The sequence below is a fragment of the Aotus nancymaae genome, unplaced genomic scaffold (assembly GCF_030222135.1).
Source record: "Aotus nancymaae isolate 86718 unplaced genomic scaffold, 86718_ANA_hifiasm-v0.15.2.pri h1tg000158l, whole genome shotgun sequence".
In the NCBI taxonomy this organism is placed as follows: Eukaryota; Metazoa; Chordata; class Mammalia; order Primates; family Aotidae; genus Aotus; species Aotus nancymaae.
Genome location: NW_026988573.1, coordinates 1,110,203 through 1,127,354, shown reverse-complemented (window position 1 = coordinate 1,127,354; position 17,152 = coordinate 1,110,203). Strand labels below are relative to the sequence as shown.

Sequence of the window (17,152 nt, the reverse complement as noted above, 5' to 3'; positions counted from 1 at the left end):
AGGGAGCCCCCACATCCCGGGGAAGTGGGGCAGAAACCGGAGCATCGGCGGCCAGTCCAGCCAGGCTCCTGTGTGGACTCCTCGGTCCAGGGTGTTCGGCTTATCAGACTTCTTTAATACTCTTTGCTCTGAAATCACTGAAAGTAGAAAGAGTACTGAAGAGGATCATCTCACAACAAGGGATAAATTAATCAACAAGACAACAATTGTAAACTACTATGTCTCTAAGAAGGGAGCTTCAGGCCGGGTGTGCTGGCTCATGCCTGGAATCCCAGCACTCTGTGAGGCTAAGGTGCGCTGATCACTTTAGGCCAGTTCAAGACTAGCCTGGACAACATGGTGAAACCCTGTCTCTACTAAAAATACAGAAGTTAGCCAGGCATGGTGGCATGCACCTGTAGTCCCAGCTCTCGGGAGGCCGAGGCAGGAGAATCACTTGAGCCTGGGAAGCTGAGGTTGCAGTGAGCCGACACTGTGCCACTGCATTCCAGCCTGGGTGACAGAGTGAGACCCCGTTTCATAAGTACATCCATGGCAGACACAGGCTCTGCAGTGGGATCAGGGTCCAAGTGCAGCAGCTGTGACCTCAGACGTGTCACATGCTTGCTCGTGATGGCATCATCATTGATCACACAGGCAGTCATTCCTTTAAGAGACATTTGCTGCCCAGAAGTGGCTCACACCTGTAATCCCACCACCTTGGGAGGCCACCTTCCAGCTTCAAGCAATTCTCCTGCCTCAGCCTCCCAAGTAGCCCGCCACCACGTCCAGCTAATATTTGTATCTTTAGTAGATACGGGGTTTCACCATGTTGGCCATGCTGCTCTCAAACTCCCGAGTACCGAGTACCAGCTGAGTCATGAGACTCCCACCCAGGTGGGCCGAAGGTATTTGAGAGGCAGACACCCAGATAGAACAACAGAGTGGATGTATCCTGGGGACCAACAGCCCGAGAGCCTGCAGGGCTGACAGCTCTCCAGGCTAAAGGTCCCGAGCAGATTTTCATCCACGTGTTTACTCCTGGACAGGTGAGTCTCATTAATACACAGGTGTTCTACATAGACACAGAACGCAAGAATATACCAAGCAGGCAGCTGTTACCCACCTACCACTAATTACAAACTAAAAGACCTTCCACAAGGGAACCCTGGGGCAGGGGAAACAATGTTCCTCAACATCTCCCCATTTCACAAAGCTAGGTACGCAAGCACGGCTCTATCTCGGTGGACCTTTCTCGGACGCTTCTGGATCCATACTTGCAAACGACACAAAGAACAACAGATTAATAACATGATCACAGTAGCAATCATAGATCCTCCAAGTGTTTTCATCCAAATTTTAGGGCTGCTAATCCATCAGCAGCTTCCTCAAGCACCTCGGAACCTGACTACCTACTCCCCATTTCTTAAGGAGTTGGGACCCGGAAGCCTTTTGGGAAATAGGACGGAGGCTGTTCTCTTGTAACTACTTCCTGCTGAAAAGGGGCGTGGAGGGCCCTCGAGGCCCCTCCTCCTTGCTTGCCATCTAAAGGCCTTTCCAGGTGCTGTTTTATTCTCCCACTTATGTTCAGTCTCATGCCTTTTAGACTTACTAAAGTTAATTTATAACTCTCCCACCACCAAAAGTTTTGGGGGGTTTAACACAGCTCTGAATCTAACGAGTTTTTCTTATAAACTTCTAATCAATAAGAATCAGGGCCCGATTCTCTATTACATTTCCCTTCCCAGACTTATCAGCTTTAGGGCCGTAGGGATTTTTCAGAGTTCCTTTTTGTTCAGCTCTTAACATCGGCCATGGTCCTGCTAGTCCCCCATCTCTCCGGACAACACAGTTGTTCATCTCGGTAGGTATAAATTCTCAGTTGTAGCTCTTTATGTGCCATCTGAATTCCGTGTTACCCCAAGAGCACTGACCGGTGCAATCAATGCTAAGCGTCCCCTCAGGGGACCAATAATAACTCCGTAGGAATTCTTGCGCAGCACCTCAGCCTCTACCTCGCCACGATCTCTCCAGGTTAATGGTTTTAACTTAGGGGACCGTTCTTTTATTTGCATGCAAGTTTTGATGGCCAAAACATTGTTACTTTCTTTCCTAAATTACAGAAAATACTAAGGCCAGAGATCATTAAAGGAAGGAAAAAACATATGCCCGATGTGTGACACTTACTTCTTTCCGAACTCCAGAAACACTCACTGTAATCGTGATAGCCATCGTCCTCATTACCATAAGCTGTCCTGCTTTCTTCAGGTTTTCCTCCGCTATTTGTGAAAGCTTTAATTTGACCCCAAGTCGGTGGTGACGTTCGGCGCTTTCTCTTTGTGGGAACAGTACCCCCTCGCTGTGAGTCTCGCCGTCTGTGACTGGGGGCTCCTCTGCAAGTCTGTTTTTGTCATCTGGCTCCTAGCACGGCTTTACATGTCTGGATGGTACCACACCGGTTGTTGGTGTGGATCTGCAGAAACGCAGCAAATCCTCTCCCCCAGGTTATTACATTACCTCTTTCCCGACTCTTTGCGAGTAGATCTCGCCAGCGGATCAATTGCCTTACAGTTTCTTCCCTGGATGGTTTATTCAGGTGCTGTTCAGTAACTACGTTTTCTAAAGCCTCCGGTTTTTCTTTGGTCAGCCGCCATGGCTCTATCCATATAGGTTTGTCATCCATTTCAAAGCAATAGGCTCTGGAGGCTTAACAATGGCTGCCATCAAAAAGAACATCCTAAATCCTGGCCAGAATTTTGTCCTATAATTTCTGAAGATTCCCTTGGGCTCTGCAAATTTTCTTCCAATCCCATCCCAGGCACACAGCCCTTGTCCTGCATCATTCGGTGGCCTGGGGGCTATATGATGGTTCAGGTATTAAAACCTGAGCTCCCCACTGCTGTAACAAATCTTTTCCCCCACAAGTTAACAGGGATTTGCATCACAATAGGCCCAGTAGGTCCAAGCTGTCCCTCATGCCCTTGCCAGGTTAAAATGCCACTACTTGGATACATTTCGGAGGTCTGCCCTACTCCAAGCACTTCGAGCCTTTTCCAGGGGCCAAGAAAGTGGCCAGTGTTGGAAAGAAATAATAGAAACATCTGCTCCAGCATCTACCAACCCTGTAAATTTCTTTCCTTGAATCGTCATCTCACATGGAGGATGTTTACCAGTAATTTGACTTACTTAATATGCTGCTGTCCCATTTGTTTGTACCTCCAAGTCCTCTCGTTCTTTTAGTGTCACTTTTCCCTATTTTGTCATACGGTGTAACTAAAAGCTGCGCTATGCCCTCCCCAGGCTCAGCACTCCAAGGAACGAAAACAGACGCTACAATTTGAATTTCCCCTATAAAGTCCGCATCAGTAACTCCTGTATGAACTCTATCTCCTCGAGCAGCAAGACTACATCTTCCTAGAAGTGAGCGCACAGTTCCGGGGGTAAAGGGCTCAAACTCCTGTAGATTATTTTTTGCGGTGGCTCTCCCGGTAAAATGATTACCCTTTGAGAACTGCACAAATCTGCTGCCCTCCCAGCTGTGGCAGGGAACAAGCATTGCATAGGGATGAGGAAATAGCTCACACTGGATAGGCCCCGGTTTGGATCGGGGCCCGAGGAAGGCCCCTCGACCGTTACCCAAAATCAGATCTATTGGAATCAGCCGGTAAGAAATAGCTACGTTCTTTAATAATCCCAGCACAAATGGGGATCAGGCCCATGCTGACCGATGGCCTCTTTAAACTCCTTCAGCTGTTTGAAGGGAAGGGGTTCAAGAGCAAGGCGTACTTGCCCCTGCTGATCTTGAGGGTGCACAACAACTGGAAATTGCCCTGCCTCCAAATCTCCCTCCTTTCTCACTGGCTGAATTCTGGCTTGGGTGAAACCACTTACTGTAATTCTAGGAATACGAACGCCTGAAGTGGTTACTGTAGTTCTAGGAATACAAACGCCAACAGAAGCAGAGGTAGAAATATCGGGAGTACCGGCCATCCCTCAGCAGGGTACTGGGACGGGGAGCTGACGGGCACACCTTTTCCTCATTTGGCTTTTCATCTTTTTTGCTCTATAATTTCTTTACATACTTCATCACATTCCTTCTCCTCTCCTGAATCATCTTCCTTCTCATGGGGTCTGAAACAGCCCCAGGGCAAAACACATCAAAGCCCAAAGAGACCACACCAAATAAGCCCCGTGTTCACTTTTGTCCCATGTTACCCTAATATGACCGAGCTCCCCCAGCTGCCACCCTGGGAGATCTTTTCAAACGTTCTCGGGCTGATCCCGAGCTCCCCCAGCTAACCCTGGGAGACTTTTTTCTCTAAGATTCTCAGCCGAACCCCAGGTTCTCCCTAACTCACCTGGGAGTCTCCCCCGGGTCCTCTGAGCTCCCCCCAATTCACTTGGGGCATTTTTCAAACATTCCCAGGATTCCTTCTGAGCTCCCCAATTTGCCCCGGGATTCTTTCCAAATGTACTCGGGATACCTTCAGCTTAGCCTCTCCTTTCTTCGTTGCCCTGGCAACTCTTCATCCTGGGTTTGAGTCCCCACACTTGGGTGCCACTTACCGAGAACCAGCTCAGTCAGGAGACTCCCACCCAGGCGAGCTGAAGGTATTTGAGAGGCAGACACTCAGATAGCACAACAGCGTGGATGTATCCTGGAGACCAACAGCCCGAGAGCCTGCGGGGCTGACAGCTCTCCAGACTAAAGGCCCCGAGCAGATTTTCGTTTACTCTTGGACAGGTGATTCCCATTAATACACAGGTGTTGTACACGTGCACAGAACTCAAGAATATACCAAGTAGGCAGCTGTTACCCACCTACCACTAATTACAAGCTAAAAGATCTTCCACAAGGGAACCCTGGGGCAGGGGAAACAATGTTCCTCAACACCCAACCTCAAGTGCCCTGCCTGCCTCAGCCTCTCAAAGTGCTGGGATTGCAGCTGTGAGCCACCGCGCCCAGCCAATTCGTCCTTTCTTGAATGCCCTTTTCTGCCATCCCAGTTTTCCCATTGTTTGGGGTCAAGGTTGATGCTCACCTTCCCCAGTAAGTCCTCCCTGATCTCCTCCCAATTCTCGTGGGGTAAGCAGGGCAGCTCAGTGGCTGGAGGCACAGGCCTCATAGCCAGGAAGCCCCGGCTTACGCTGTGACCCCACTGCTTCTGGCTGACCCTGGAGAAGCCATCCACGCTGAGCTGCAGAAGGGCCACAGCATGAATAGTAAGTATGAACAGTAGGTAACCACTAGACCAAAGACATCCGGCCTTCCTAAAAACCAGAAAAGCTACATTTTTTTTTGAGACGGAGTTTCGTTCTTGTTACCCAGGCTGGAGTGCAATGGCGTGATCTCGGCTCACCGCAACCTCCACCTCCTGGGTTCAGGCAATTCTCCTTCCTCAGCCTCCTGAGTAGCTGGGATTACAGGCACGTGCCACTATGCCCAGCTAATTTTTTGTATTTTTAGTAGAGACGGGGTTTCACCATGTTAACCAGGATGGTCTCGATCTCTTGACCTCGTGATCCACCCGCCTCGGCCTCCCAAAGTGCTGGGATTACAGGCTTGAGCCACTGCGCCCGGCCTAGAGGTACATTTTTAAAAAGCAAAGAAAGCAGATCGAGTAGTCACTACGTGTAGTAAACGTCAAATGAAACAATTTCAAACAGAACAAAGTTGGAAGACTCACGCTACCTGATTTCAACACTTACTACAGAGCTACAGTGACGGTGTGGCACTGGTGAGAGGTTCAGGGGAACAGAACACACAGTTTAGAAACAGACCTACCCAGACCCATGGCCGATCGATTTCAGATAAAGGTGGAAAGGCAATCTGCGAAGACAGTCTTTTCAGCAACTGGTGCTGGAAGACTGAACATCGTTATGGAAAAACGAATGAACCTCCAAAATGGTTAAGCCCATTTATTTAGTTATTTACTTATTTATTTGACAGAGTTTCGCTCTTGTTGCCCAGGCTGGAGTGCAATGGCGCAATCTCGGCTCACTGCAATCTCCACGTCCTGCGTTCAAGTGATTCTCTTGCCTCAGCCTCCCAAGTAGCTGGGATTACAGGCATATGCCACCACACCTGGCTAGTTTTGTATTTTTAGTAGAAATGGATTTCTCCACGTTGGTCAGCCTGGTCTTGAGTACCCAACCTCAGGTGACTGCCCACCTTGGCCTCCAAAGGGCTGGGATTACAGGCATGAACCGCCACACCTGGCTGCCATTTATTTATTTATTTGAGAGGGAGTCTCACTGTTGTCTAGGCTGGGTGGAGTGCAGTGGCGACATCTCAGCTCACTGTGACCTCTGTTTCCCAGGTTCAAACGATTCTCCTGTCTCAGCCTCCCAAGTAGCTGGGATTACAGTCATGTGCCACCATGCTTGGCTAATTTTGGTATTTTTAGTAGAAACGGGGTTTCAACATGTTGGCCTCTAGTTTTGGACTCCTGACCTCAAGTGATCCGCCTGCCTCGGCCTCCCAAAGTGCTGGGATTACAGGCGTGAGCCACCGTGCCTGCCCACAAGTCCTTTATTATACTGTATGTTTTACAAATATTTTCTCCCATTGTGAGCCTTTTTTTCTTTTTGTTTTCTTAATTTTTAATTTTTGATGAAGTGCAATAATTGGCAGGATGGCTAGTTAGAAAATTGGCAAGGATATGGAACTGAAATACACTGGACCTGACTGACATTAAAACAGTTGACCCCACAAGAGCAGAATACATTCTCCTCCAGCACACACACACATTTACCAAGAGAGACATAGTCAGGGCTATGAGACAAACCCTGTTAACTTCAAAAGGATTCAAGTGGTTTTTCGTTTTGTTTGTTTTTTTGATACAGGCTCTTCCTCTGTTGCCCAGGCTGGAGTGCAGTGGCAGGAACATGGCTTACTGCAGCCTCAACCTCCTGGGCTCAAGTGATCCTCCCACTTCAGCATTCCCAGTAGCTGGGACTATAGGCACGGGTAACCACCCCAGGGTAATTTTTCTGTAGAGACAGGGTCCTGCTACGTTGCCCAGGCTCAAGTGATCCTCCTGCTTCAGCTTCCCAGTGTTGGGATTACAGGTGTGAGCCACCACGCCCCAGGCAAGGACTCAAGTTGTACAAAATATGTTCTCCGACCACAGTGAAATTCAACTAGAAATCAGTAACGAAAGATCTCTGGAAAATTCCCAAATATTTGGAAGCTAAATAACACACCTCCAAATAACTCATGAGTCAAAGAATAAATCAAAGGGAAACACAACATAAGAAAAGTTGCCAGCTATCACTCAACTTTTTAGACCTTACAAATGCCTGACGGTCCCTCTTGCCTCTGGTCTTCTGCCGGGGCTTGCCCTTCCCGTCTTTCTTCACTGTGCTGAATCCTACATGACACTGTCAACCTACGAAGAAGTCCAGAGACGGACTCTCTGAAATAAATGGGATTTGGGAATAGCAGCTTACCTGGAATAATGCAACTGTGAGGATGGTCTTGTGCTCAGTCCTGCCATCGGTCTGTCTGCAGACATGTCTTGTGCTGAGTCCCGTTATTGGTCTGTTTGAACAAATGTCTTAAGTCCTGCTATAGGCCTGTCTGTAAGATGTTTTGTGCTAAGTCCTGCTATTGGCCTGTCTGTAAGATGTTTTGTGCTAAGTCCTGCTATTGGCCTGTCTGTAAGATGTTTTGTGCTAAGTCCTGCTATTGGCCTGTCTGTAAGATGTTTTGTGCTAAGTCCTGCTATTGGCCTGTCTGTAAGATGTTTTGTGCTAAGTCCTGCTATTGGCCTGTCTGTAAGATGTTTTGTGATAAGTCCTGCTATTGGCCTGTCTGTAAGATGTTTTGTGCTAAGTCCTGCTATTGGCCTGTCTGTAGAAATGTATTGCGCTAAGTCCTGTTACAGGAACGTGTGTATCAGGGCTGCTTCATCACCTCCGTTTTATTAGAGTTTGACATAAGGGACTCCATTTTGGTACCGGCAACATTCACAACTTTCTATGTGACATCAGGGCCCTGCACCCTGAGCCTTCCCCTAGCCATTTTGCAGGATGACTATCTATGAGACTGAGTTCCTTGAGAGGTAGGACTGGGTCTCATTCCCTCCTGAAACTCATCTGGGACAGCGACGGCCCATACCATCCATTGCTGAATGACTGCATCCACTCTCCCAGCCAGTGTGCCAGTCCCCACCGAGCCTCGCTGTCAACCTCGCTGGCTGGCATAGGTGCCTTGCACAGACATCCAGTGGCACTAAGATTGCTGCGCTCTCAGCTTCCCCGACCTGCAGCCCTCACTGGCCCACCCAGCTGTCCTGTCTCTGCTCAGGATGAGATCCCGCCCTCCCCCACCCATCCTCTCAGTCTCCATAGCCAGGTGATGGTAGGTCCCCCGTGGTCTTTTCCAGACCCTCACTGGCCCCTTAGTTCACTATGAAGATGACCTCACCTCTTGGGACTCCATGTGGACATCTTTCCCTCAAATACATCTACATTTGCCTGACCAAGAATGTGGTTTCAAGATGGGTCCCATATCTGGCTCCAAATCCCCTCGTCAGATTAAGGAAATCCCCTGAATTCCGAGCTTGCTAAGAATTCTTATTATAAATGGCTGTTGGGTGACTTACTGAGTGCCTGTTCTGCAGCCACTGAGATGGTCACATGGTTTTGCTCCTCTCGTCTATTGATGTGAATTACACTCTTAGATACTCTGGCGTTGAAACCGCTTTGCAATTCCCAATTAAATCCAGTGTGGCACTTTGCTAAACTTGGTTTATTATTGTTTAAAATCTTGACGTCGGTATTTGGTTTGTAAGTTCCCTTCCCCTTACCTCGTTTCTTCTTGTCTAGTTTTGCTATCAAAGTTAAATTATGAGGTGTTCTCTGACTTGATTCTCTGTTAGAATTTGTCTAGGTCTGGAATTACCTGTTCTGTTTCGTGGAACTTCCCCGTAAAACTGTCTAGGGGAACATTAACTACTGACTCAATTTCATCAGTGATGACAACTCAGGCTTTCTGTCAGTCAGTTTTGGAGACTTTTCTTCCATTTACTTTGAGTTGTACAAACGTAAGTAGCCCACTTAGTTTATCTTTGGCCCTTAATAATACAGACACATGTGCTGGGTGCGGTGGCTCACACCTGTAATCCCAGCACTTTGGGAGGCCGAGGCAGGCGGATCACAAGGTCAAGAAATTGAGACCATCCTGGCCAACATGGTGAAACCCTGTCTCTACTAAAAATACAAAAATTATCTGGGTGTGGTGATGCACACCTGTAATCCCAGCTACTCTGGAGGCTGAGGCAGGAGAATCGCTTGAACTCGGGAGGTGGCGGTTGCAGTGAGCTGAAATTGCACCACTGCACTCCAGACTGGCGACAGAGTGAGACTCGTCTCTAAAAACATAAAAATAAAAATAAAGTGTAGAGACATACAGCACATATGTGTATGAACGACACTATCTATCTATAGACACACATGCATTTAGGGAACATGAGCGGTTTTTTGTGCAGGTTTAGCTCTGTTCCACAAATTTTTTTCTTTTTGAGACAGAGTCTCACTGTCGCCCAGGCTGGAGCGCAGTGGCGCCATCTCAGCTCACTGCAATCTCCACCTCCGAGGTTCAAACGATTCTCCTGCCTCAGCCTCCCCAGTAGCTGGGACTATAGGCACGTGCCACCACACCCAGCTAATTTTTGTATGTTCAGTAGAGATGAGGTTTCACCATGTTGGCCAGGCTGCTCTCCAACTCTTGACCTCAAGTGATCCACCCACCTCCACCCGTAAAGTGTTGGGATTACAGGCAGGAGCCACCAAGCCAGGCCACGCTCCACAAATGTTAATATGTAGTATGTTATTATCTTTTAGTCCCAAATATTTCTAACATCCATTAGGAATTCTTTATCTCATAGAGCTCACTTATAAGTATGTTTCAAAAATTCCAAATATGAAATTTTAAAAATTAAAAAAAGTTGTTTTTGAGACGGAGTTTCACTCTTGTTGCCCGGGCTGGAGTGCAGTGGCATGATCTTGGCTCACTACGCCCTCTGCCTCCCAGATTCAAGCAATTCTGCTGTCTCAGCCTCCCAAGTAGCTGGGATTACAGGCTTGCGCCACCACGCCTGGCTAATTTTTGTATTTTCAGTAGAGATGGAGTTTCTCCATGTTGGTCAGGCTGGTCTCAAACTCTCAACTTCAGGCGATCCATCCGCCTCGGCCTCCCAAAGTGCTGGGATTACAGGCGTGAGCCACCGTGCCTGGCCTAGCTCAAAATTGTTTTAATGACAGTGGGATATGGTCAGATGATGACACTGATTCCTTGAAATATCTTAAGACTTCTTTCCTGGACAGAGTAGGTGGTGTTCCATACACGCTTGAAAAGAAGATGTATTCTTTTCAGACACTGTTGTGTCTGTCCTGAGATGAAGCTCGCACACATCTGACGTTTGATCTTTCAGTGCCTTTCCACGTCGGTCTACTGTCTAATAACAGACATGCCAGTTCCCTTTTGGTTACAATCTTTGTCTCATAACTGGAGACCAAAGAATTTTATTCACAGCTTTATCATCCATATACCACTAAAATTCACCTGAGTTCATTCTCCTGCGTTCATTTGTCTGCCTGTAGCTTTGGATTTAATTCTTCCATCCCACTTTCTATTTTCCATTTGCCTCAGACTCTCTCTAGTTTGATTCTCTTTTCCTTTGGACCAATGCACGTGGCCCAACTCACATGCATGGACTCTGGGAAGGTACAGCTCCCTTCCTCCCTCTAAATTCTGAGCAGTGAAGAAGAGAAAGGAATGAGACCCCCACAGGCAGAAGCCAAGAGAGGGGGGAGGAGCCATGGCGTTCTGCCCCCGGATGCCCCATGCCTGGACATGCTCCTGCCACTCCCGAGTGCCAGGTGCCCATACGCTACACCTCAGGGCTCTCCTTGTGAGCTGTGAGCTAAGGTGGCCTGGCAATAGAGGCCACCCTCTTCCGTCCTGTGGCTCCTGTGAACACAGGCAGGGGAGAAGAGGCAATGACTGCCCACCCCCACCATCCCTCCTCCCTGACCCTGCAAACTTCGGGGAAGCTTTCAGGCCTGGAAAAGACCGTGCCCCAATCTGGCTCACCCTTTCCCTGGGTCTGAAGGCCGCGGGCCCCATTTTCAAGGATGACGCTGAAACATCCTCTTTCACACGGATGATCTGAGCTCTCACAACTCAGCACAGCGACTCTGTCCCCTTCACATGGAGGCGCCGAGGTCCGTGGACATCCTGGGGTGAGCCACCATCAAGGACTCAGAGGGTCCCCCGGAGCCTCCCAGGCGGGAAAGGCTCAGGCCAGGCCCGCGCGCTCCAGGTCCTGCGGCAGGATGCGGCCCTTCTTGCGGGCCTTGAGCAGGCGGCGCTCGGCGCGGGCCGCCTTCTTCCTGCGCAGGTTCTGCCGCCGCCGGTCCTGGCGCTGCCGCATCTTCTCCACCACGCTGGCCGTGCGCTTCTCCCACCTGCGCTGCCGCTGCGCCCTGCGCTTCTCCTTGCGCTTCAGGGCCTCCTGCAGCAGGCGCTCGTCGTCACGGATCTTCACGCCCTCCGCCTTGTACAGGAGGTTGGTCCACTTCATCTTGGCCTCCAGCTCCCGCGCCTTCCCCTCGTCCCGGCCGCGCAGCTCGTCCAGCCGGCTCTGCCGCGCCTGCAGGCGCTCCAGCAGCTGCCGGTAGTTCCTCCCGGTCAGCGGCGTGAGGTTCCCCTTCACCCTCTGCCTCTTCTCCCTCCTGCGCTGCGCCTTGCTGGCCGGCTCGTCTTCACTCACCTCCACCTGGGAAGGCGATATGACGTCAGCTCGTGCCAGCCCCGCGCTCGGGCCCCCGCCCTGGCCAGCACCCCAAGGGACCTGCCCTGTCCCTGTCGCCACCTTACAGACGTGATGGGGTCGGTGGGGAGGTCACGAAGCTGACAAAGGGCAACGCTGAGGCCTGAGGCGGACCCGGCCCACCCGAGGCCCCGGCTGCCACTCACCTTATTGAAGATCAGCCCCGGCGGCTCCCGAGGCTCCCTGCCGGCCCCCTCTGGGACTGGCTCCACTGGCTCCTGGGCGTCCGCAGCCTCCTCAGCCTTCCTGGCCTTCTCTTTCGCCCGCAGCTCCTTTCGCTTCCTCTTCTTCCGGTCCCGTTCCTGCTTTCTCCGCTGCCTTTTCTCCAGGGCAGCAGGGGACAGCTCCCGGGCACTGCCCTGTGGGAAAGAGGCGCTCGCTCATTAAAGCTCTCTCGACCCCGGGGTCCCGTAGCTTGGCCCATGGTCGACAAGAATCAGGGCTGGAAGACAGGTGAGAAAATCCTCACGCCGAACAAGGGGCCCACTTAGTTCAGAGTTCCACAACGGGATGCTGCTCCCCAAAATGCAAATGACCCCAAAAGGGAGAAGGGACCCCCCGAAATAAGAATCACAGCTTCCAATTCCCAGGCAGTTACCATGTGCCGGGATACGTTACGAACATGGTTTCACCTGTCACACAGCGTTTTATGGATGAGGAGACCACTGCCTAGAACTTGGAGTTGGGGTCTGAACACCCAGGCACCTGTCCCGACCCCTACCCGCTCTGCTCATGAGGTTCCCAAACGAAGATCTCCCCAGTGGCCTTTCCCATCCCCGGGCCAACGAGAGCACGACACCAGCCCGAACCAGACCTGTGCTACAAGAATGGGGGCCGCGAGCCTCTCAGGAACCACACCCCGTACCTCGGGATGGCAGAGGAGAGAAGTGGGGACTGTCCCCCACACAGCACGAGGCTGTAAGGAAGGGCCCCAGGGAAAGCGTGGGTAGGGGCCCACACCACCATTCAGCACAAAGAGTGCACTGGCACTTCCTGTGCCTGGTCACTCAGCTCAGGCCCCTCTCAACTCACAGGACTATCACGACATTCAGAGAAACAGACACAAGAGGTGCCCATCCCAGTGTCGTGTTCAGCAAAGGTAGCATCCCAGAAGGAAGGAGGCTGATGACGCTAGGGACTGAGGCTCTTCCAAGAAACTAGGAAGTGCTCTCCCCGGGCCCAGCTGCGGGGCCCAGGCAGGGTCACCGCAGAGGGAGAACAGGGCTGCAGCTCCTGCTGACGGCTGACCCCGGGGAGAACACAGGCAGGGCAGAGACAGCACTCCGGCACACCTGCCCGCCTACCTGGCTCCGGGCCTCCTGGATCTTCTCATGCAGTCGTTGTCGCAGAACATCCAGGGCAAACAGAGACTCAGGCTCTGTGGCCAGGCCACCTGCAGGGAAGGAGACAGGACTGCAGGGGGCGCTCTCTCACCCTTCCCCTCCCTCCCTAGGACCCAGCACCCCTGTCCCACTGTGGCCACTCATGGATCTGCAGGACAATTCCCGTAAATTCTACTCCACCGCTTCCACCTGGACTGGTTCCTACACCCTCCTCCAGGATAGAAAACTGAGTGCCTCTCGAGGTAGGTCAGTGTGCTGAGAAAACACTTCCTATGGCACAAGCCAAACACCTCCTCCAAATTCGGCAGCCTGGGCCCCTGAACAAGTTGGCTCTCACCACACCCCTGCAGAGACGTGAGGGCAGTGCAGCTCTTCAAGCCAAGCTGCTCCAGGTGCTCAGAGAGACACAGCCTCACCCCCTGCCATCCTGCTCGCCACGTGGCCTGGAACGCCATGCAGTTCCTTCGGTCCCATCCACCCTAGTGCTCCTGTGAGCTTCACTCTTGGGGAAGTCTCGTGCTATCCCTGTGGGCCTGATGATGCTTTTTTTCTTTTAAGAGCAGAGGGGACCAAGCCCAAGCCAGCCTGCCCCACACAGAACCAACACGCCCTGAAGCCTCTCACCTGCAGGGAGCTCTGCTGAGCTGGAAGCTGAAGCCGCTTCCCCTTCGGCTGCCTCAGGCCTCCTGGCCCCAGAGGCTGCTGGAGACTTCTCCCCGAAGGACTTGGCCTTGTGCTCAGCAGTCTTCTCTTCGCGCTCCCGAAATTTCTTTTGTGTTTTCTTCCTTTTCTTTCTTGGGGGCCCTGCAGTTTCTGAGCCTTGAGTTCTGCGAGCTAAAATGTAAAATGAGAAAGAGTCGCCGTTCCGATCCCGTGGCCCATTCAACAGGCAGGAAAGGCTCAGCAAGGCTTTGATCCCAGTAGGAGGCAGAAAGAGGATCAGGACTGGGGGCCAGAGACACTGACCCCAGAGCTCAGAACCACAACCCTGATCCGGCTGTTCTGCTTGTGAGAATTCATGCACAAATATTAGGCCTCAAGGACGTTCATCACATTATTTGAGAGAAAAATTAAGAAAACCTGACTATCCACCTCCACCAATAATTTCTGGCCCTGCTTCACGACAAGCTACTATGTGGCCATCAAACACGACGAGGGCGCGTCCTTTTAGTGGCTGGGGGTGACGTTTACATTTTAAATGGAAGACATCAGTATGTAAAGTGGGAACTGAATCGTTTTAAGAAACGAAAAAAATGTTTTAAAAACTTCGAGAAAGACAGACTAAAGACGTACTGAGTAAGAAGAAAACTCAGTTAAGTTTTTGGATTTGCTATAACCAATATTTTGTCCTTGAATAAAAAGGAAACCCCGTTTTACCTCTGGTGGTTCCAAAGACCCTGCTGCTCTCCCCTCCTCCTGGGCCCAGACAGCACTGACAAGTCCCCGCTGTCTGCTTCCCCGCCCGATTCTCTAGATTATCTACTTCCCTTGCGCAGCCTGCTCACCGAGCCATGCGAATCCTATGCGCAGAAGCCCTCTGCCATCCTCCGCCTCCCCACACCGCACCATGCGTGGAATGAATGAAGGGGCTAAAGGCTAAAAGGGCCTTTTCCCACTGACTGACAGTTACTCCTGTCTTCCCGCCCAGTGCGGAAGTGGTGCGTTAGTTCAGGACGCCAGCAGCCGAGAACCTGCCCTACAAGGGTGGCCTCCTCTGAATCCTAGCCATGCTTCGAGCAGTATGGGCAGGCGGCACCGAATTCCGCAGCCCCCCGGGGTGGCGGTTTCTCCCTGATACCCATAACAAATAGGGGAAACCGGCTGGGCGCAGTGGCTCACGCCGTAATCCCAGCACTTCGGGAGGCCGAGGGGGGTGGATCACTCCAGGCCAGCAGTTCGAGACCAGCCTGGGCAACATGGCGAAACGCCGTCTCTACTAAAAATACAAAAATCAGCCAGGCGTGGTGGAGTGCGCCTGTAATCCCAGCTACTCGGGAGGCTGAAGCAGGAGAACTGCTTGAACCCGGGAGTCGGAGGTTGCAATGAGCCGAGATCGCGCCATTGCACTCCAGCCTGGGCGACAGAGCGAGATTCCGTCTCAAAAAAAAAAAAAAAAAAAAAAAAGGAGACGGCGTCACTGAGATTCACACGTCACTGAGATTTTTTTCTAGTACTTCACAGACTCGTCTACACCGACCTCGGCCACGTCCCCACTTCGCAGGCCCCCCAGTCCCGGCCCTGAGCATTACCCCGCGTGCGCGCCTGCGGCTGCGGGCCCGGCTGGGCGCAGATCTTCCTGGCCAGGCTCTGCAGGTAGGCGTCCTTGGCGAGCAGAGAGGCCATTGCGGAGATCGGGGCAGTCCACGACTCACACCGTCCCCGCGGCGCTGGCCACCCTCACCAACCCCGCCGGAAACCACTACACGTGCAGGCGCCGCCAGACGAGCGCCGAGCCTCCAGCCCGCACGCTCGATTAGTCAGGCCTGGCTCCTCCGGAAGCGGCGCGCGGGGCTGGGCGCACAGCATTGTGGGCCGAGGGTAGCGGACCTTCGCCCGCAGCAGCAGCAGTCGGAGACTCAGATTTCGGGCCTCGGGGCGTCCATCTTCTGCATCCCGCACGTGTCCCTTCGCTCCCCTCACCCCCACCCCCGGCACAGCAGGCGCTCTGGAGTAGGGGCGAAATCAATGAATGACCAGCAGTATATTCATTCAGTCCTTAAGGGGCCTCAGGTCTCGGGCGGACGCGGACTGAACGCCTGACACGTGGCAGGCCTTAGGTTCAGTCCCACCGGACACAAGTCGTGTGTCACACACAGGTGTTCTCGGCCAGTGTCTGCCGTATAGGTAACTGATAAACAGGGCAAGCGTGTGACCGTCATGTGAGGGGAGCGCCAAGGAAAGCCCCGGGGAAAGGGACAAGTGTTGGGTGGGAGGGAGCCAGCCTGTTCAAGGAAGACCCCCTGGGTGAAAAATATTATTACACACCACTATCTTTAACACAGGACGTGGCGTTCGTAAGAACTCACCAGGGGCAGGAGAAAGGACAAGTCATGGCCTGAGGCTCGGGACCCCCATACCCCAGTTCCTGCACAGGAAAACTACAGGCTCGTTAAGGACCCAGAGCCCCTTCCAGGGCAACCCTGTTGGTGAAGGGAGAATTTGGAACTCTTAAATTACAATTGAAAAGGTGGCTGCTAATATATGTATATTAGAAACAGTAAGAACTAAACTTTCTTCCTCTAATTTCTGCCATGAGGCGAGTTAAAAAAAATTTTTTGGCGGGGCACAGTGGCTCACGCCTGTAATTCCAGCAGTTTGGGAGGCCAAGGAAGGATTACTTGAGCCCAAGAGATGGAGACCAGCCTGGGCAACACAGTGAGACCCTATCCCTACAAAAAAATTTAAAAATTAGCTGAATGTGGTGGCCTGCCCCTGTAGTCCCAACTACTCAGGAGGCTGAGAAGAGAGGATCGCTTGAACCCGGGAGCTGGAGGTTTCAGTGATCCAAGATCATGTCACTGCATTGTAGCCTGGAGTGCCAGGCTGTCTCAAAAAAATTTACATTTTTTTCACTTTTAAAAAACCCAGTCAAATTGAGCAGTGGGGGGGGCAGGTTGTATGTCAACTACGGTGACACTAAGGTTAGTAAGTTCTGACATCCCACTGCCATTCAGACCAGCCTAGAGGTGATGCTTCATGCATGGGCGTGGAGAATGGGCGTGACACTTCACTGCTGGGCATCTTAACCCCATCACCTACTGAGTTCAGAATGGGTATCTGATCCCCTAAGCCCCATCTCTTCCTCTCATCCCAACTCTTTTCAGTTAAAGCAGGTCCATCCTTCCAGGTGCTTGGGTCAGACTCTGAAACCAGTGACTCCTTTCTTATTCCCACATCCAATGCTTCAGCAAATCCTATCAGCTGTGCATTCAGAGCACCTCGATTACCCAACTAGACCCACTCCCATCTCACCACCATTCTGATCCTGTT

The 17,152-nt window shown here is 51.7% G+C and overlaps 1 protein-coding gene across 1 annotated transcript; it reads right to left on the bottom strand.

The window, feature by feature from the left end:
- Positions 1 to 5,883: 5,883 nt before the first annotated feature.
- Positions 5,884 to 15,505, bottom strand: LOC110567512 (surfeit locus protein 6-like). Its single transcript, XM_064371746.1, has 5 exons — positions 15,412 to 15,505; positions 13,787 to 13,996; positions 13,124 to 13,212; positions 11,966 to 12,178; positions 5,884 to 11,765 (listed from the first exon to the last, which is right to left on the bottom strand). Exons 1-5 carry the CDS (start codon positions 15,503 to 15,505, stop codon positions 11,286 to 11,288), a joined length of 1,086 nt encoding a protein of 361 aa, XP_064227816.1. The 3' UTR covers positions 5,884 to 11,285.
- Between the last annotated feature and the right edge of the window lie 1,647 nt (positions 15,506 to 17,152).